This window comes from Sceloporus occidentalis, unplaced genomic scaffold (genome assembly GCF_023333645.1).
Source record: "Sceloporus occidentalis isolate IW3139 unplaced genomic scaffold, rSceOcc1.0.p SCAF_10, whole genome shotgun sequence".
In the NCBI taxonomy this organism is placed as follows: domain Eukaryota; kingdom Metazoa; phylum Chordata; class Lepidosauria; order Squamata; family Phrynosomatidae; genus Sceloporus; species Sceloporus occidentalis.
The window spans coordinates 497543-519551 of record NW_028316990.1 but is presented as its reverse complement, the minus strand read 5'-3'; the positions used below and the strand labels follow the sequence as shown (position 1 = coordinate 519551).

Sequence of the window (22009 nt, the reverse complement as noted above, 5' to 3'; positions counted from 1 at the left end):
GCCCCATTGAAAATAATGGGGCTTGTGCATGACGGACGCATACGCCACTGCAACCCTGTTGTGCAGCGTTATTATTATTATTATTATTATTATTATTATTATTATTATTAAACTTTATTTCTAAAGCGCTGAAAGCCGCATAAAAGGCGCACTGTATAATGAAGTTTTGGATCAGTCTTGATACAACCTAGTGATAATTCTGTCTATAGAAGACTGGAGGACCTCTTTCACTTTGGACTTTATCACACATAGGTCCTATGTGCTTCCATCCCAAAAATGGTTAAAGTGCTGGCATCCCATGAAAGCAAGTCCATTTGCTATTGGTTATCACACACAGAGCACAACAAGGGGTTAAAAGCACATTAAAGTGGGTCCAATGCGGATTTGGCTATCAAAAGGAGACAGACAAATCCCCATTGACAGCATAGAAATATCTTTTCTGAGCATGCTCAAAACTGTCATTTCCACAAGTACTCCCCAACATGCTCCAGGGAGGGGAGGGGATATGGGGGGGCGGGCGGTCAGGGGAAGGTGTTTCAGAGGAAGGCAGAATGAGGCTTCCATTTACAAATTCCAAAACCACATACACACACACACACGAGAGAGAGAGAGAGAGAGAGAGAGAGAGAGAGAGAGAGAGAGAGAGAGAGAAAGGAGGGGGCTGGGTCCATAAGCCTGCCTGATTCCATGCATGTATAACGTGAAGGGAGTCAATTCGCAAGCAAAATGGCAAAATGGAAATGTAAATCCGGTAGTTTTGTGAATTTGCTTATTTCTTGATTGACCTCACATTCTCTCTGGAATCTCTTCTGATTGTGTGCAGCGTCATGTGAAAAGCAGCTGCAAACTTGTCCCTAAACCCTGGATGACCCTGCATTGGGACCACTTTAACCCTCCAATTTTCCCATGTGAAAGAGTCCTTTGAGAGTTATGTTCAATTTCCGACAGGTTTCAGGAGCTCTATTCCAGCAGTGGATGAAGCCAAAGGCAAAAGGGTGGGACTAAAAATAGCAGAACATTTTAGCTTTTACTCTCAGTAAATTTCAGCCTCAGGAGAAGCATTTCAAGCCGTCTGAATGGGGGGAGGGAGACATATGAAAGCTGAGAACCCACAAATGCTGGGATCATGGGGAAAGGAAAATGACCATGTAGAGAGCTGGTCAGAGCAAGACCCCACAAGGGCCATGTTCAGCCCCAGGGCCTGATGTTCCTCATCCCTGGTGTATAGAAGGCCACATATTTTATTTCACGGAGGACAGTTTTCTATCTGAATTGCTGCCAGAGGCAGTCTGCTGAGAGTATTCTTTATTTGAAGGGGTTTTCATTTCAAATCTAGTTTAAAGAGAATATATGCTTACATAAGAAGAAAGAGCAAGGGCCCTGACATTGCCCAATTGCACTTAGAACCTAAATGGCAGAGTGAGCAGCAGGTACAAAAGTCACTTTTGCTTATAGCAAGATGCATTGCACTTGTTTTTAAATTATATTATATATCCCTAAATTTATATCTTTGTCTATACATTTTAAATGCAAATCTGTGTCCTCTTTCTTGGTGGTATGTTCCTTTTTTCTACCAAATTGTAAGTGGCTGCCTCAAATGTATACCAAAGCACTGCTGTTTTCTCCATTTGCAAACACATGTCCCAGTTCTTTCAAAGCTCTCTTTAGCTCTCCTGTTCCAATGCCAGAAATATCCACTAAAGCCAGCTGATATAGTAGAGGAAATGGCAGAACTCAGTTGAATGAAGTAAACAAGCTAACTTTATGGAAGCAAACTGCAGTTATCTTTAAAACAACTCCTCCCAATAATATTTATTTCTAAAAAGCAAGGCAGCTTTCCAGAAAGAAGTCTGCACTATAGATTAATTGCCACTTGGAGTTTCAGCCCTTTTGATATGAAGAAGCATGGCTGGCATTCAAAAGGAACACACAACCCAGGGAAACTGAAACCTTGTAATTAATGCAATGAGTGAAATGAGATCTAAGTAGTGGGTGCGGTTAGATTAAAGAAGAGCGTCAGCATGTCCAAAGCTGTGAACCCACAATTTCATCAAAATGCAGACTCCCTAATCTCTGCATGCCTTTCAGCATGATACACAACTTTGAGTCACTGTACACTGTATATGCTGAGTCTTATATTCAGATGAATCCCTGAAAGAAGTCCAATTCTAGGCTATTCATACTAAAACAAGGCAAGCCATCTGCATGATCAAACCTGACCCAGTTAGCTAGAAGCTTATATGGTCCAGTTTTATACTGCTGAAGAGATGACAGTGCCTTTTGAGTAAAAGAAAAATCTATCCCTTTGAGCCACACCAGAGGAGAAAAGACACTGCCGTGCATAACTGTGGTACAAAAAACCAGGCTTTGATAGCCTTGGCTGAAGAGCGGGGTATAAATAATAATAATAATAAATGTAATTATTATTATTATTATTATTATTATTATTATTACAATTATCCCTCCCTGCATTTATCATAACCATACAGAGACAGAACTCCAGGTCTCAACTCTGTTGCACTGAAACATTAAGCGCAAGATTCTGCTAGAACACGTATGAGAAGAGGATCTTACTCCCGCATCCTCTCTTTGGAAAGGGAAGTCAACCCCATACTTTGCCCCAAAGCAAAATCAGCCATCATAAGTTGAGCTGCTCCAGAATAGGGGCAAAGAGTAGTGCATGAGGATCCTGGAGTGCTGGTTATACAAAAAGGGAAGGGGAAAAGAACAGGGTCTTTGACAGTTCCCTCTGCCTTACAATAGAGTCTAAGAGCAGGAAACTTCATTTCTAGTTGTTTCTCCCAACTGTGCTCTTCAGGTGTTTTGGACTATAACTCCCATTATTCCTGAACATATTCACTGGGGCTGATGGGAGTTGAAACCCAAAACGTCTGAAAAGTAACAAGTCGGAGGAGGATGTCTTAATTCTATCCTATAACTACTGAGAAACACAGCTATCTACTTCTATCTGCTTTTAACAATCAGATGCCAACTGGCTCATAGAAAGGGAGCAGACCAACAGTTGTAATGCATAGATGAAGCAACAGATTCCACTTAGGAGGAGTTTCCATCAACAAGTTATTCTGTGGCAGCCCTTCTTCTCCCAACTGGGTACTGACTGCAATTAATCAGAGACTCCAAGTGTTCTAGTCCAATAATTTGAAGGGCACAAGGATGGGCAAGGCTGTTCTTATTTACATTTCATCACCTTTCCATAGTTATTCAGTAGTTTATTCCTGCTATTAATAACCAGTGTGATAACCAGTGCATATATTAACCAGGGCTTCCCTTTATCACACCAAATATTCAAGTTTGTTGTTGTTGTGTGCCTTAAAGTCATTTTCAACTTATGGCAACCCCAAGGAAAACCTAACACGGGATTTGCTTGGCAAATTTTGTTCGGGGGGGGGGTTGCCTTTGCCCTTCCTTTGAGGCTGAATGTAATTTGGAGTTTGGGCACTTTGCAGTATAAAAGAAACAGTGCTGCAGTTTTGGTCTGAACATTTGTTCTGGATTAAGTTCCCTTTTTGAATGGCTAAGAGGAAATCCAGACAGTTTCCAAGGCTGAGCAAGTATTTGACTCCTGTTCTCGAGAGTCATCATCCAACATTCAAACCACTACACCATGCAGCTATTAATTCTCTTTAAAAGTCTGCTTTCTAGTACAGAATACATTCAGGCATCCTCATATGACTCCTGGGGGTCTTCAGTGAAGCATGTGTCCAACCTGTCTCCACAATAGCCTTACATTTCAGGATCTTGTCTAGTTCCTTCACTGCTTCCAAGGCCTAGTCTTCTTCTGATTTCTTGACTGCAACCTCCATTCTGATTAATAATTGAACCAAGGTATGGAAAAGCAACCATTTAACTACAATTTATTAGGGACAAAGAAGTGGGAGAAGGATGACCCTCCAATTGTGCAAATCTTAAAGGCATTTAGGTAGTTACTGTGTGCAACTGGGGTATGTTCCCAAACTTTGGTCCTCCAGATGTTTTGGACTTCAGCTCCCAGGATTCCTGACTGTTGGCCAAGCTGATTGCAAATTCTGGGAGCTAAAGTCCAAAACACCTGGAGTACAGAAGTATGGGAATCACTGCTCTAGATGGACATTTTATCTGTAGGACTCCTAAGTATTTAAACATCAAGAACTACAGTTTTTCAGGTAACTGGTGAACAAATCACACAATAACTACCAATCTTTCATTCAATGTTACCTCCACTACCTGAATCCCCAAAGGCCAATGCTTTCATTAGAAAATGCTCCTCCAGTTCATCAAGTCCAGAATGAAACACCTGACCTGAAAAATAAGGATAACATTCAACACAAAAGAAACACAATTTCTTACCTCTAGCAAGGCAGCTGCAGGATCACCTTGCAGGCTTTTCCCAAGCTTGTCAACCTCATCTAGCAGAAATACTGGATTGTTAACGCCAACAGTCTTTAAGCCATTGATGATTCTCCCAGGCATGCTGCCAACATAGGTGCGCCTTGTGGGGGGAGGGAAGTATGTAACATAATAAAGGGAAAAAGTGCAATGCTTGACACAAACAATTTGTTTATGTACTGCTTCCAATGTCTGTCTGTTTGTCTCTCTTTCATAGTCAAAAGAAGGCACTGCCTAAGCACAAAGGACAGAGCAGCATGGGGCATACTGATCATTTGTAAGCACTGGAACAAAATGAACTGGTTGCCTGATGAGACAGATAAAAATGGCTTGCATAGAATCTGGCCATTTTTCTAGCTGTCTATTACTGTTCACAGCTACGAAAAGTTACCTTTGTGACTACAACTCCCCGAACTCCTTAGCTAGCATGGCCACTTGGTAATTCTGAGAGCTGTGATTGAAAAGGGGTAACTTTTCTGAGCTTGAATATTGTCAATTCTGCCAGACAGTGGTTCTTAGAGAGCTCAGGCAGACCTCTTTCATAGAACCATAGAGTTGGAAAGTTGCCTTCCTCTGAATTCCTTCCAACTTGTATTCATCTTAGAACAAGGTACCCAGATTAGTACACAATACTCCAGCCTGACCAGCACAAAATATACAGGGGCTATTATTTCCTTCAACTTGGACTGTGAGCCACTTAACAAACCCCAGCTCAAGGAAGGAGCACTATTTTAATACATGGGTGAATCTTTTATGTCCTGAAAGCCTCGTACACTATTAGTTGGAGGGTTGAGGGCTGCACATGTATGTGTGTATGTGTAAACACAGACAATGGTCCCATTGGCCAACACTGTCCTATGAGCCATTCTTTCTTTTCAGGGAGTCAGTGTGGCATAGCGATTTGGCTGTTGGATCATGACCAGGGTCCAATTCCTGCTTGGCCATGAGACCCATTGGGTGACCTGGGAGCTGGGGGAAGTCACATAAACTCAGGGGAAAGCAATGGCAAACCCCCTCTGAACAAATCTTGCCAAGAAAATCCCATGATAGGTTTGCCTTAGGGTGGCTATAAGTCAGAAACAACTTGTAGGCACACAACACACACATTATTGTGAACATTTCATGGTATCTAGTCTAGTCTATTCTAGTCTAGTCAGTGGCCAGAAAGGCTTGCAGGCCACTAACTGGAAACATTTTGCAGCACTGTACATTTCACTGTTGAATATTATCTGGGCAACAAGGGGACATATTTCTTTCTGCTGGCCCAACTCTGGTTTGCTGTTTATAATTACAAAATGTCTTTTGCTTGGAATCTTTATGTTGGTATAGTTCCCAACTTTAAAAAATATAAACTATTCACTGAGACTGCATCCAATCTCAAAAATTCCCATTATCTTTCCAGAATAAACAGGGGAATTTAATAAGCTTATACATGTATAAAGGAATAAACTGTGAGAACTTTACTAAGCTCAGAGCAAAACTATGTTCAGTTTCTGTTTCTGCATGGTGGGCAAGGATTCCTTTGAACTGAACAAGGTTAATGACCAGAATTAGACTAAAGAGGCAGTGAGGTAATGATATTCTTCTTTCCCAGACAGTTCCATTACTGTGTAAAAGCAGCAAGATATATAAGCATGTAATTAACCCAGTTATGAAGACTCCTACTATACAATTCACATTAAAACACCATGAGGATCACATCAGCCAGGTTCAGATCCCATGGCTGAACCAGGATCTAGCATCTGGGAATGGACTACTGATTTATCTTCTCTATTAGATTTGTCAAGACATCTACAGCACATAAGGCAAAAGTATAGATACTAAAAGCACAAACTGCTGTGTAAATAGTTACTGAATGGCTTGCATTTTTTTTATTCATGTTATTTCTGGGCACCACAATTCAAAAAGGATGTTGAGAAGCTGGAGCATGTCCAGAGGAGGGTGACCAAAATGGTGAAGAGTCTGGAAACCATGCCCTATGAGGAACAATTTAAGAGAGCTAGGGATGTTTAGTCTGGAGAACAGAAGGTTAAGAGGTGATATGATAGCCCTGTTTAAATATTTGAAGGGATGTCATATTGAGGAGGGAGCAAGCTTGTTTTCTGCTGCTCCAGAGAACAGGACCCAGAACAATGGATGCTATCTACAGGAAAAGAGATTCCACCTCAACATTAGGAGGAACTTCCTGTCAGTAAGGGCTGTTCGACAGTGGAACACACTCCTCTCTCGGAGTGTAGTGGAGTCTCCTTCCTTGGAGGTCTTTAAGCAGAGGCTGGATGGCAAACTGTTGGGGATGCTTTGATTGTGAGTTCCTTCATGGCAGGGGGTTGGATTGGATGGCCCTTGTGGTCTCTTCCAACTCTACGATTCTATGATTTGTAATCTTGTTAGGTAACTATTTATTCAACAGTCTGAGACTTTAGCATTTACTTACACATTGGTCAACTGTTGTTGATTGTTTGCAAACATGGATAACACCATTTTGCCTTCAAACCAGAACTTCAAACTATTGTTTCTGATCATAATTTAAAGGGAAAGTCTCTGTGTTATGGCAAGCCATGACCATACAGTCCAGGAAGTAGAAAAGGGAAATGGTGAAGGTGAAGATGGGCAGGAGTCGGAGAGATTGTGCAAGCTGCCACTCCTTGTGACCAAAACATGTTTAGACTTCAGAGGAGACACAGCTTTTGTCAAAAACAGTTTCTATTCTTACAAGTATAAAGAGGGCTTGAATGTACTTTGTTTAACATGAGTCACTATGTATTTACATAAACGGAGTTCAGTTACTTTGCAAAAAATAAGTGTTGTTTTTCTGTTTCCAAAATGCAAGAAAGTTGTATAAGAAAATTCCATAAAGAATCAACAATACCATTTACCATCGTAACTTTTAATGCAACAGGAGTAGGAACATATTATAAAATATCTAGATGGGTAAGAAATCAATTTTAAAAAAATCTGTTAGTAGACACAGCATCCTCCAACATGGTGCCATCCAGCTGTACTGAACAATAGCTGCTATCATTCCAGTCAGTCTGGCAACGATGACAGCAGGGCCTGTAGTCTAACATATCAGGAATGTGCACCAGCTAAAAGAGCAAAGAATCTTACAGGCACGTTATATATAAACACATTTATTAAGACATAAGCTTTCATTAAAAACATAAAATGTTATCCTCAGTGAGCATACCTTGGGGTCATTCCCACTTGGGGAATAACCCACTTTCCAATCTGGCTATGCTCCGCTGTGTGAAGTGATTTCAAAAGGTCCCTCATTCTTACTATGAAAAGGGATCTTTTGTAATTGCTTTTTTTTGCTGGGAACGCTTGTCGTTCCCATTAGCTGAGCCGGGAAAGACGGCAGCCCTTCAGCTGGTTGTCCCCCGCCCTCCGAAACCCCTGTTGTCCCGACCTCACCCTCTCCCTTTCTTCCTTCCTTTCTCTCTTCCTCCATTCCCCTCCCCTCTCCTCCCTCCTTCCCTTCTTTCTCCCTCTGTCCCTTCTTTTCCTTCCTTCCTTCCTTCCTCTTTCCTTCCTGGGGCCCTCCTTCCCCCACAAATGACCCCATCTGTCGTGGCATCCGACAGTGCGGGAGCCCAGTGTACACCAGGTAAGCGGCTGTGGCAGCGGCACAGCGTCAGCGCTGGGAGCCCAGCTTGCACCCAGCAAGAGGCTGTGCTGGCAGCACAGTGGCAGCACCAGGAGCCCAGTCTGCACCAGCGGCAGTGGCAGCAAACCTAATGTCTCTCTGTGTGTAAACCATCTCACACATTGGTGCAAGACAAATAGATTAGCAAAGTTGTTGGGGGATGTGTGTCATACCACATGGATCAGTGATACCATCAGCTGCTGATCCCTCAAGAGTTTTCAAAAAGAAAAAAGACAATTGTATCCAATACATACAAATATGGTGCACTGACGTAGATCAGAATGAGCTCCACAGAAGAATGGAAGCAAGAATGACGAGAAAACAATATGTTTGTAAAGATTCTATATTTAGAATCAGATGCTTTGATTCAATTAAACACACACACATATATACACCAAATCCTGTCAAGTGTTCATACAAAGACATTACAAACATTTGAGAGGACACAACAGAGCGTCTCATTACTGGCAAAACAGACTAACCATGTATTTTTTTAACCCTATGCTAATTTCACTTTTACCTACCCAAATAAGGAGATGACTGAAAGCAAGTGGCTTTCTTCCAAGACTCAGATGTTATCCCCAGAGCATTTCGTTTTAAAGAAAGCAAATGTATGCAAAGAATGAAGCCAAAATTGTGAAGCTCTCTCCAGTTCTATTTTTCCAAAGAGGTTTCATCACTCTCTAATGAAATGAGGCAAACTTTTTCACACTTAGTGAGCAGCAAGCTGCCTAGCGAAAACTAAGGACAGCTGGAAAATGACTGTTTTGAGTTTCATATTATGATGCTAACTTTATTTGCAGAATGGAAAACACAGAGAACCCTTGAAGTCCTAGTAGAAGGCAAATGCATGCGCAAGTGAGCTGCCCTTGCATGGAAAAAAATCTGGGTGTTCCTTGCTTCCTGCATCTGAATTGCTCATGAGAGACACTATCATAAGCATGCCCTGTACCACAGTGTTGGAAAGAACTCTCTAAGGATGCAGTCCTTCACAGCACAGACTTCCTCACTGAATGACATAAGGTAACACTACGTTGAAAATGTTCACTCAATAAAGATCTAAGCAGCTTTGGACCACACAGCAAGGGCAAAGAACAAACAACAACATGTGAAAAGGCAAATGCAGTCAGAAGTGCAAAAAGCCCATCTGCTACTTGAGAATAGCAAAGGACTTCTAAACACCTGAAAAACAACAGAGATGTGGTAACTAACTTCCCTCCCCCTCCATCTTATTACGCATGAATGGTCTTAAAGAGCCAGTGGCTTTTTAAAAGGAGGAAAGAGAATGTCCACACATGTGGGCAGCAGCTGTCTTGTGCCACTATTGTTCCTGGGAACAAGCAACATCCCCGAGACTCAAGATTCGTCAGGCTTCCTTTCCAGGCTCACAAAAGGTGAGAGAGAGGCAGCTGGTGTGAAGGAAGTTTTGCTACTTTCTGGAAAGCCCACCCAATCCAACCCTAGTTCAGGCTCCCAGGCTCTTCCCCACCCATTCACTACATTCATGCTATTTTTTATGGTTACAGTGGAGGCACTGCTTAGATCCCTTAAATGATTTGCTTTCTTTGATGGATTCTTGGTACCTGAGAAACCATTAGCAAGGAACAATAAATTATACTCATCAAGAATAATTAAGGATCAAGGGCTCAACGGGTAATTTCTTCTTTAAAATGAAAAGGGGAAAAAATAAGATGAGATGAGATGAATGCATGAGATGAATGAATACTTGATACTTGAAATCTAGAGAGATGCAGAGCAGGTAGAAGGAGACAGGGAGAAAGAAGAATGAACCCTGTTGCTCACCAAGAGGGAGTGTTGTCTCCTGACCCATGATCTTTGAGAACATAACAGTAAAGTTCACTGAAATTAGCAGACTTTGTACTGAGGTCCCAGCAGATGTTTCAGCATTTAATACCCTCTAGTGGTTCCTCTCTGAATAGCAACATGCCATTGCTATTCTTGAAAAGCAAGTTAAACAGTTGGGGAATGTACCCCCAGGTTTACCTGCTTCAGTCTCACAGATGTAGTCAATCTGATGCAAGAACATGACATTAGATGGATTTGGCACATGATGTGTACATTACAACAGTGAACAAGTCCCTTGAGATGGGTTGTATGATAGCTCCTGTATCTGGCTCACTAGGGAAAAGCCAGCACAATGGCTAGTCAAGAAAGCAAGCAAGCAAGACCAGGATTTAAGCAGAATAGCTTTCTTGTGTATTGAAGAATAAACCCTCCTCCTTCTCTGGGCCACAGTTGTCTTTTCTTGCTATGTAAACTTTCTTCCCCAGGAAACAAGTCCCACTAACATTCGAACATTCACCTTATAATGTGCCTCCAATTGGACTACATAGCATATACTTGAAATACTGTTAAAAACTCAAACAGCAGACACCATCTTGAATGAGGTATTCCTTTACTAAGAGAAACACCTCTTTGAATAAAACACTTGCTATATTAGGAACATGAAGAATCTAAACAAAGTAGATTCTCCACTCCAAAAAAAAAAAAGCCTACTGTTTTAACCTGGGAATGAGGAAAGTGTACAACCACAGATATGGTTAAATTCCAGTTCCCATGATTTCCTACCACTGACTGTGCTGCCTAGAGCTTCTGGGAGTTGCAGCTGAAGAACATCTGGAAGGCCACACTACTCCCACCTCTGAGTTAAAGAATGAAAGTTAAGTTACCTGTGTCCTCGGATGTCAGACTGGTCACACACTCCACCCAAGGCAATTCGGTGGAACTCTCGGCCCAAAGTTTTTGCCACAGATCTTCCCACACTAGTTTTGCCAACTCCAGGGGGACCCACAAAACAAAGGATGGGTCCCTTCAAGTTGTTCTTTAGTTGTCTGACTGCCAAATACTCCAACACTCTCTTCTTCAGTTTTTCCATTGCATAATGGTCATTGTCCAGAAGAATTCTGGCTGCCCGGATATCTAGACAATCTGTTGACCAAATATTAAATGTTAACCACTAAGGTAAGGAATAACACCATGAGCATAATACTATAGAATTATCCTAACTTTTCTTTTTACTAATTTATAGCCTCAAACCTGTGGAAACACATAAGGTTCCCTTTACCTTTTGTACTTTTGTTCCAAGGCAATTCTACCATCAATTCCAAATAATTTCGTGTCAAGGCATATTCAGGCATTGACTGAGGCATTTTCTTTAACCTAGAAAGACAGATAAAATTGATCAGAAGCAGCCCAATCCTAAACTTTCATACACACACACACACACACACGTATTAGACCAGAGAAATTCAACCAATATAACCTAGGAATTCCTGATTATATGCCCGCTTGCTATAATAAACTTACATCATAGCGGGCTAAATAATTAGGACAATTATACCAGTTCCAACAAAGGCTACAGTCATAGACTCTACTGATGTAGCAAACTCACTAAACAGGTCTGGGTTAGGTAAATATATGGATGGGAAATGTCTCAGAAATTCTCTCTATATTCCCTTGTGCTTTTCAAATATAAATATTTTATATAATGGATATAAATACAATGAATAAATAACCGGACGTCTCCATCTTCAATAAAACCCAGTTTTTACCCAGAAATTACATTTCATATGTGTAAAATGAAAGTGTTAAATATCAGAACCAGGACCAACTCTATGAAATTAAGATTGTAACTCTAAACCCATGTGTATATGTGATTTCAAGTTGCCTGGTGATTTATGGTGACCCCTTGAATTTCACAGAATTTTCTCAGGCAAGAAATATTTAGAGGCAGCTTTACCAGCTCCTTCCTTTGAAATATAGTATTGAGCACCTGCTATTTGTTGGCACTCTCCCATCCAAAAACTGACTAGAACTGAGCCTGCTTAACTTCCAAGATCTGTTGGGATCAATCAAAGGTCCAAAATACACTGCAGAAATAATCCAGTTTGAGACTGCTTTAACTGCCCTGGCTCAATGCTAAGGAATTCTGGGCATTATAGTTTTGTGAGATGTTTAGCCTTCTCTATCAGAGAGCTCTGGTGCTACAATGAACTACAATTTCCAGGATTTCCTAGCACTGAACCAGGGGAGATAAAGCCGTCTCAAACTGGATTATTTCTGCAGTGTGTTTTGGACCTTTGTGTGTTTGTATGTGTATCTGTGTGTGTGCCTTCAACTCGCCCGTTTACTTAAACTACCTCATAAAATAATAATAATAAATAATAAAAAATTTATTTGTATACCGCCCTCCCCATGATCAGGGCGGTGAACAACAGGATAAAACAATACAATATCATCTACATATCAAAACAAACAAACAATACAAGTACAATACAACTATTAAAACCAATATTAAAACCCCTTAAGCCAGCTACCCTTGCTGTCAGTGAATTTTCATAGGTTTTCTTAAGCAAGTAAATGAAAAATGCCTTGTGTTTCTGTTTCTAGTTAATATCAAAATCTTCAAATCAAAATATGAGAGGCCTCAAGAAAGCGATGGAAGGGCTCACTAGCCTTTGTTGTTCCTCAGCCTTGAGAAGACTTAGAATAAGAAGGGAACAAGGAGTGTCAAGATCTTCTAGTCAGTCTTTTACCAGTTATTGTAAAGGTTCCTTTGAGGACCACAACTCTTGTGCTTTACATGTTTGTCCAGTGATACCCTGGGTTTTGTCTCAAGCAGATCATATCCCAGAAGATTACATTTAGATTTCTTCTTTTAGACAAACAACCCATTATGAAGTACTGAAAATGTGGTATTTCAAAATATAGGAAAACAGCTGAGCACTCCAATGCAAAAATCTGATATTTAAAGAATTTCAAAACCTCAAAATCTTAGAAATGAAATAGCTTACCTCTTTACCTCCTTAATACACACTTTTAAAGCCTGCTCAGGCATACTGGAAGCTCGGATTTTCTTTTCAAGAATAACAATATCATCATGATCTTCATCCTCCTCCTCTTCCTCACCAGCGCCTGGAATATGGGTGATCCTTCGAATAGGACGTATAGCTATAACCTAGAAGGTCAAAAGTGTGCCACCAGCTGTTTGTAAGACCTTGTGGTTAATGTAGTAAGCAACAGGTAACAATTTTTTTTCATAACTGAGTAATAATTAATTAACTGCTACTAAATCCAAGATATTTCAAGTCAAAAGACATTTAAAAGCTCTACATGCTATAACAAAATTAGACTAAAACATAATAATGACAATAAAATTTGTTCCCTGCTTTCAACATAATAAATCCCGTATGTATAATGAGCAAACTCTATACTCTGAACTACTGTTTTCTTAGTTCATTTGACAGAAAATGTCTGCCATGGAAACTCATTCCAGTTTCATTAAATGAGATGATACTGTATCTTCAAATAATTCAGATTATAATCTAAATATGCACTTATGTCACAGTCCTATAAATTACTACTCTACTAACATAAATGTGTGACACTGGGGCTTGCTTCTTGAGTAAACATGCATAGAACTAAGCTGTGCTTTGCATGAGAGGAAGATGTTGCATTGGGCCAGCTGTGGTATGTATCCTTGTTGGGAATCTGTTCAAATGAGTAAGAACTGCAGTTGTACATGAGTGTTTGTGTAGCCCTTGCCCGGAGTATAGCCGGGCCCCAGAGTCAAAAAGATTGTGCACCCTGGTCTACAATGGCTAGCAGGGGTCCCCAAAGTTTCAGAACAAGGGGCTTTCCTCAGTCCAACCTGGATGCCAGAGACTGTATACAAATCTACCAGCATAGCCATTCCCCATTTTAATTTAAACTTAATGTTCTTTCTTTACTGGTATATCACAAAAAGTACCTAAGAACACTTGCCTTGTGATTTATGTTTACATTATTTTAATCATTCAAATATATATATCTATATCTATTTCTTCAACTGATTAATACAAGAAAAAAATACCCTTTTGTCATCGTCTTGTTTAGGTTTTCGAGTTTTCTGAAGAAGCTTCAAACCTTCGATCTGCCTGACAAGCAAGGGTATGGTCATCTTGAAACGCTCCTCTAAGCCAACAGCATCTAAAATCTTAAAGAAACATATAACACACAATATTAAGTATTGGTTTTTTTCCAAAATATTCTCATGTCTCCATAACTTTCAGGCCCCCAAAGGACTAAGGAAGTCCAAATGGCACCAATGCTGGTACCATTTCAGAACCAAGTCAAAACATGTCTTTTTATTGCTGCCTTTGGACCTGATTTTATCCAGGATGCCTATTGGCTATGGTTGGTACCATTTTAAATTGTTTTAACTGGTTTAAAACGGTCTGTTTTTTAACTGAAGGCATTTTACCATTTTGGTAGTTGTGAGAATTTGGAAACAAAATGTGGATGGTTTGAACAAAAGACATTGTTTTTTTGTTCAGCATGAAGAACTGGAGCAGCCGTACCTGAAGCTTCTCCTGGTTGCTAGTACGGATGATCGAAGTTAATATATCAGGTAGAGCTTCCCTGGGCAGATTGTCTAGCAAGCGTCTCAGTTTAGCCACTGCAGGTATTGACATATCAAGCATCTCTACCAGCTTGATCAGAAGAAAAGAGAAAGAAAGGTATTGAAAGTTATTACTATCAGTATTATTCAGGATTATATAGCTCTGAAAATTCAAATCAGAGTGCAATATAAAAAGAAATCTATTTATAATAAACTCACTTAGGGGCTAAACTGGCCAACCCGAGGGAGCAGCTTGCCGCCACTCCTTTGAGCACCAGATTGGGGCCACGGCAACTACACACCATGGCCCCAACACAGCAATTTCCTGGCACTAAAAGAAGCAGCAAAATGCCACTCCTTTTCACGCTGGGAAAAAGGCGCCTTTGCCGCCATGGTGGCGGTTTTTCCACACTTTGGTGGCGTGTGATGTTTAAACGCCACACTGCCAAAACACTGAAATGCTGCCGCCGTCTGGTCACTCAAGCGGCTTCACGGCAGCCTCCTGGCAGCTTGAGGACATGTGTCATACCCCCAAACCACTGTGATGCCAGCTCTTTTGGCCGGTCTGTTCAACCCCTTAGTAACTTTTTCAGTTTCAGTCATTTAAGAGTCATTTGTCTTCAGTCAAGTCATCTTTGAGAATTTATCTGAACAAGTAAGGTTGACTTGCACAACAGAGTTGGCTAGCACTGCTGAGTCAAATGCTGGAGGGTTTTTTCCTGCTGCACAAATTGAATGCCTTTCTGCTGCAATTATCTTCAGAGCTTATTCTCTTTGCACCGCATTTACCTCTTTCCCTTGGGGCAAACAACACCTGTTTTACTTGCTCTAATCACATGTAACACCAACCATATTCTAAAATAGCATATATAGGTAACTTATTTTGAGGCTTCCTGGAGAATCCAGAATGATCATCACAATAACAAAAAGACCTTTTGTCATTTTTTCAGGTGGGCATCTGTGTGCCTGAAGGGTTCTCAACAAAGGTTAATGAGAGCTCTTCTCAGTAATGTATAAGGAAACAGGTATGTCATTACACATAAACTGAAAAAAATGTTCAACCAACACCATTGTACTCTGCACTCTAGCTTTGTAAAGGTGAAATTCACATATGGAATTTGGTTTCTGATAATCAGAGGAAGTGGCCTGAAAAAATATCAAACATATCCTTTAGTTGGAGGGTTAGCACACGGAGGTATATATATTGACGAAAGTCATTTTCTAGTTCAGTAATGAGGAGCTTTTGTATATCCAGATGTTTAGAATAAAAAATCTCACAATACCTTACCACTGGTTATGGCAGATGATACTGACAGGAGTTACAAACCAAAACATATGGAGGACCAACCATTTCTGAAACATAGGACCAACCATGGCCAAAGACTATCTACACTATGTAGGAGCAACTCTCAAGAAACTCAAGCAGAGTCTTTCCCAGCCATGCCACCCAAGGTCTTTTTAAGTAGAGATGCCAAGATCTGGATCCAGGTCCTCCTGAACCATGTTCTACTACTAAGCTATGGGTCTTTCCACTACACTCAACGACCAAGGCTTGTTTGTTCCCACAAAGACATTTAGCGCACAATATTCCTACACCCAAGTCATCTAACCTGTACTGCATATTTATAGAACTGCTCCGACAGCTCTCCCAGCTCTTCCTCAGATGCAGACTTGTTGGTAAATTGTTCCAGCCGGTCCAGTTGTTCCACGTCCGCAACAGGATAGGGCTTTTCCTTTACCAGCTGCAAAATCTGGAATCTGCAGAGGCCTGTTATCAGCAGAGTATAATGTGGCTTTGGCCAGTTGCTGCCAACCACCTGAATTGCCAGTGCAGCTGTGCCAATCCTGAAAACGCAAAGAAGATCTGCCTTATTTGTCATGCTGAAACAGGAAGAATGGTCTTTGATGGGATCGGGATAAATATATAGCTTCTCATCAAGATTTTGCTTGAGACAAATGGGACTACCTTTGGTCCAAAACACACTACAGAAATAATCCAGTTTGAAACCATTTTAACTGCCCTGGTTCAGGGCTAGGGAATTCTGGGAACTGTATTGTGGCCCTAGCGTTCTCTGACAGAGAAAGGAACATTGGTTCTTATCGTAATATGTCTATTTCCAGTAGATAAGATCTTGTAGCACCTTTGAGACTAACTGAAAAAAAGAAGTTGGCAGCAAGAGATTTCATAAACCAAAGTCTACTTCCTCAGAAGCATTAGGAAGACCTTATTTGTCATTGTTAACTGCGCTCAAAAAAAATCAGACAATTAGTCAATTCAGTTCAGTACTGTTGACACAATTCTGTGACTAGTTCACAAGGGTTCCAGGCACGGGTCTTTTTCAGTCTTACCTGGGGATGCTATGATTCTTTACATACAAAACCTTTATAGTACCTCTGTACTATAGCTTTTGACAATATGATACTCCAGTTAGAGTTATTCACTGAGTGGAGCATTGGATTCATGGCCTTTTAATTCTATTGTTTAATAAGATTAACATCAACAGCCAAAAGTGAGAGACAGAGAGAGAAGCAGACACAGAGACAGAGCCGTAGCTACCATAGGGCAAGCAGGGCATTGCCCCAGGGCCCCGAGCCTAAGGGGGCCCCTCCCTGCCTGCCTCTCAGGTCCCCTCCTTGGTCCACCTGCCTGCCCTCCCTTTCCTAACAAGGAAGTCAGGACTCATGGCTATGTTTGTGGGGGCTCCTCCATTCCCATTGGCTACTGCTTTTGTACTCAAACCTGTGTCCGCGCGCGCTCAGCACTTGCACGTGTGAGATAGAGAAGGAGAGCAGGCTGGCTGCTGAGGGAGAGAGATCTGACCACGACAACAGCCAGTACAGGTAGGCCTCGCTGTGCCTCACTGGGGCCAGGGGTTGGGCCTGCCTGCTGCTGCTGATTCACCTTGGGTTTGGGTACCATGGTGGGCAGCAGGAAGTCCAGCAGGCCTGGTAGGTAGGCCTCTGGGGGGCTGGGAGGAAGGAAGGAGTAGGCTGCTACCGCCATGGCTTCTGGGCAACCTTGGCCTTTCCTTGAGGTTGAGAGTGTGTGACTTGCCCTGTGGGTGACTTCCCTCAGCCGCCTGGAATGCTTGCTGGGTTGCCTGCTTTTGCAGGAGGATTTTCTTTTGGGGTTGGAAAGCTGTGATTTGGTCAGGAGTGGCCACAGTCCTCCAAAAAGGTGTGCTGCTGGGACAAAGAAGCTTGAAAGTTGCCCGTGAGGTTTCTTTCTTTCTTTCTTTCTTTCTTTCTTTCTTTCTTTCCTCCTTTCCTCTCTTCCAGGGGCTTGGAAGGAGGGAGCCAAAAGAGGGGTTTCTAGGGCAACAAATAGGTGTCTTTGATCCTTTGCCTGGCAGCCTGGCTGGCCCAGGGGCAGCCCAAAGGTGCCATCTCCTGCTTTCTTCTTCTCCCTGGAATAAAAGGGGGAGGGGGATTTTAAGCCCACCCCAGGAGGAGCAGTTTCTTTTCTCTAGGGAGGGGGATGGACCTGGCCATTCTCTGAGGCCGAGAGAGTGTGGCTAGCCCAAGGTAAACTCCAGCCTCATCCCAGGTTTCTTCCCAGGGCTTCACCATGCAGTTCTTAATCTCCTTCCACCTCTGACCTGAACCAGTTTTGCAAGACTGTTCTTTAATTAGGTTGCTTTTAAAGAAAATGTTCCTTATTGTTTTAAACTGTTTGCTTTAATTTTAATTGTAAGCAACAAGGGGAGGCTTAGGAGGGCCTGGAGGGCCACATCCTCCATTGCACATCTACATAATAATCCTAGTAATACTACACTTGATCTTAGCCAAAAGGCCTGAGAAGGTAGCAACATTTGGTTTAGCTGCTAGCAAGATTAGAATGAGCTTTCTTGATGGGAATGATGGCTAGTTCCAGTCTAGTTTTATGCTTTTATTATTTTCTCATTTATGATGTATTATTGGCCTTTTCTTGATGGATCTCTTTTTTTAACTTTACCATGTTGTTTTCGGTGATTTTTATGCTTTTTTTTTTGTAAACTCTGTTTTTGTATTTACTTTGGATGTATTTTATATTGTGATGGCTTTTAGCTTTTAACAATAAATTTCTACTTTCTGCTTTCTATAGCAGTAATAAAAAACATTGCATTCAAATGGCCCCAAATACCCTCTAGGGTCTAGGCTATTTATTAAACCAAAGGAAAGGGCTAGAAGTTGCTGCCCTTAAAAACGGGGGTCAAATAGATGGCAAAATGCTCCCCACACACCCTCCTTGTCTTTCCTTGAGGTTGAGTGTGTGTGACTTGCACAGTGCGTTTTCTTGGTTTGTTCAGAGAGTTTGCTCTTGCTTTTCCTGGAGGCTGAGAGTCTGTGACTTGCCCACCCTACTGATCCCTTTTTTACAGATAAATTGATCAACTATAATTAAAATGAAAAGAACTTATAAAAAAGCACAGATTTTATCTGTCAGAAATGCTTTTAAATCAAAATTAAAGCAGTGCATATTGCTCAGATTTGAAAATAAACTGAAAACAGTTTACAGTTTGTGCTTATAAGGTGTTATTACAGTATTATTCATTTTGTTGCTATTTTGAATAATCTTTGAAGGAACTAATAATGTTATTGCTTTTCCCTTCATCACTAACGGTCAATGTATAGTAAAACACACACATGACCACACATGAAATGATATAGGGGCCCCGAATGAACTTTCTGCCCCAGGGCCCCTAAAGGCCTAGCTATGGGCCTGAACACAAAGAAGCAGTGAAATCTGCTCAAGCAACTTCTGAACTCTCAGAACAGCAACCCACATAATTTCTAACCCTGTTTGGAACAAGAAGACCAGGTTTTCTTCTTCAGAAAGAAGAAGTTGCGTAATGGGCTGCAATGTTGTGAAACCACAGCAGCCAAAAGGCCAGAGAGGAGAAAAGTATAAAGGCAAGGGTCCTTCCAGCCTCATTTGGTTGGCATCAACCGTGGCACCAATGTCATCCCAAGCCTTTGTGAACACCTGAAGGAAAGTGTGTGTGATTACTGTATGAATGTGTGAGTGAATGAAATTGCTCTTGATACTTAACGTTTGTATTACTTTTGTGATTTAGTAAATGTTACATGCATAGTGGCTAAAACCAAATTTGGTGTCGCAGATACCTGCGTCAGCCCTGCTTTGGGTGAGTCCACAGAAAGAGAAATTTTCATTACTCACTCTCAGGTTAAGCGGGCTGCCCTTACCAATTTGGGCATAACAGAAGTCACAGGAGAGTAGATTTTGAGTGAACGTTAGGAGGAACATCTTGATAGCAAGAGTGGTTTGGCAATGGAGCCAATTGCTTAGAGAGGAGGTGGGGTCTCCTTCTTTTAATATCTTTAAAAAGAGGTTGGACATTGTAGCTGGAGATGCTGCACTGAGCAGGGAGTAGGTCCTGATGGACCATGAAGCCACTTCCAACTCTATGGTTCTATGTTGTTGTTGTTGTTGTTGTTGTGTGCCTTCAAATCATTTATGACTTATGGCTACCCTAATGCAAACCTGTCAAGTCAGAAATGACCTGAAGGCACACAACAACAACATCAACAACAAGGCAAACCTATCACCGTTCTTTCTTGGCAAGTTTCTTCACAAAGGGTTTGCCATCCTCTGAGGCTGAGAAAGTGTGCCTTGCCCAAGTGGGTTGACAACTGTGACTAATTACTTTGAACTTCTAAAAAAGGTACTGGGTTCTCATTTTACTGACCTATGAAAGGATGGAAAGCTGGGCCAGCCCTGGAGCCCTGCAGGATCGAACTCACAACCTTGCGGCTGCGACGCTAAGCCTATTGCAGGGTTTTTCTGGGCGAGATTGGTTCAGAGGAGGTTTGCCATGGCCTTCCCCTGAGGCTGAGAGTGTGTGAGGCAAGTGGGTTGCCAGGTCTCTAGAGATGGAGTCCAAGGCTCAAACCATTGAGCCACACTGCCTCTCTAGGTCGCCAGAAGGGAGAAATGACTTGGAGGCAAGCAACACAAGCAACAAATGAAGAAAAAATAAACACTATATATGCTATTATTAATACCAATATTACTTGATTTGAAGTAATAGTGCCACCTGGAATAATATTGTGTCCAGTTCTGGGCACAATTCAAAAAGGAGATTGAGAAACTGAAGCCATGTGTCCAAAGGAGAGCGACTAAAATGGTGAAGTGTCTGGAAACCATGAAGCCCTATGAGGAAGGACTCAGGGAGCTGGGGATGTTTAGCCTGGAGAAAAGAAGGTTAAGAGGGGATATGATAGCCCTGTTTAAATATTTGAAAGGATGTCATATTGAGGAGGGAGCAAGCTTGTTTTCTGCTGCTCCAGAGACTAGGACACAATGGAGCAATGGATGGATGTTAGTAAGGGCTGTTTGACAGTGGAACACGCTCCTTTCTTGGAGTGTAGTGGAGTCTCCTTCCTTAGGGGTCTTTAAGCAGAAGCTGGATGGACATCTGTCAATGGGGATGCTTTGACTGAGAGTTCCTGCATGGCAGAAGAAGGGGGTTGGACTGGATCAGGGCCCTTCTTGGGGTCTCTTCCAACTCTAGGATGTTTATCACACTATACTCTTATAGTGCTACTATTCCACTTTGACTGCTCTAGCTGCCTCCTGTTGCATTCTGGGACTTGCAGTTTTAAGGAGGGGTATTTAGAATTCTCAGGCAGACACTAATTTACGATACTGTAGTATTAACGATAATACTGTAATGTTAACATGATCAATTAATTATTATTATAATCACTATTAATTAATCACGATTAATGATGTCATTGTGATTTATGATAATATTGCATTAATAATAAAACTGTAATGTTAACATTGTTGATTAATTATAATTATTATTATTGCCATCATTAATTAAATTACTATGACTGGTATCATTCTGGTTTATAATACTGTCATATTAATAATAACATTGTAATGTTAACATTGAATAATTAAACCAGGGTTCGATTGCAGCACGGTCGCCATGGCAACGAAGGGGGCGTGGTCTGCACATGCGCGCGGGAGCAATGGGTCTAAGGTGGGCGTTGCCATGGTAACAGCGGCTCGAGGGAGGGGGCACAGTGAGAAGAGGGACCCTCGGTTGCCATGGCGACGTGGGCGGGGCCCAGACCTGTGGAGCGGCGGCAGGGCGTCGAGGTCGCTGGGCGGGTCGCCGGTGTCCGGGATGACGCCGATGATGGTGCTCTTGAGCGAAGTGCCCTTCAGGAGCCGGCTCCGGACCAGCTGCATGTTCCGCGGGGAGTCCACGCTGGCGCGCATGGTGGAGCCCGGGAGCAGCACCGCCTCGGGGGTCAGGAGCAGCGGGAGCCGCGTCGGGATCTGGATGGCGCTGCCGCCCGACGACGACGAGGACGACGCCATGGCTTCCTCTCAGCTTGTCCCGGTGGCGGGGCAAAGGTTGCCCGCTGCGCTGAAGGCCGCGCTACGGAAGCCGGCGAGGGCCCAACTTGGACGCGGCGCCTCTCGGGCTCCCTCTGGAGGCGGCGAGGAGAACTGCCCAGAACTACTTTGCCACCAGATTTATGGCTTCCTTCATAAACTCAGTGGTCACTGGGGTTTGTTTTGGACTTCAGCTCCCAGAAGCCTTAGCGAGTTTGGGCAG

The 22009-nt window shown here is 42.1% G+C and overlaps 1 protein-coding gene across 5 annotated transcripts in view; it reads right to left on the bottom strand.

The window, feature by feature from the left end:
• The window catches only part of LONP2 (lon peptidase 2, peroxisomal), a 43608-nt gene extending 21812 nt beyond the window's left edge, over positions 1–21796 (bottom strand). For 2 of the 5 annotated variants that reach the window (XM_089539607.1, XM_089539608.1), the window contains exons 1-8: positions 21518–21793; positions 16043–16277; positions 14392–14523; positions 13905–14027; positions 12847–13010; positions 11118–11212; positions 10723–10981; positions 4348–4489 (exon numbers count right to left, since the gene is read on the bottom strand). In XM_089539607.1, the coding sequence (XP_089395733.1) occupies positions 4348–4489; positions 10723–10981; positions 11118–11212; positions 12847–13010; positions 13905–14027; positions 14392–14523; positions 16043–16277; positions 21518–21768 (1401 nt within the window). In that variant the 5' untranslated portion in view covers positions 21769–21793. Of the gene's footprint in view, positions 1–4347; positions 4490–10722; positions 10982–11117; positions 11213–12846; positions 13011–13904; positions 14028–14391; positions 14524–16042; positions 16278–21517 lie in introns of all 5 variants that reach the window. The other 3 variants (XM_089539609.1, XM_089539610.1, XM_089539611.1) reach the window with 3 other exon arrangements.
• Between the last annotated feature and the right edge of the window lie 213 nt (positions 21797–22009).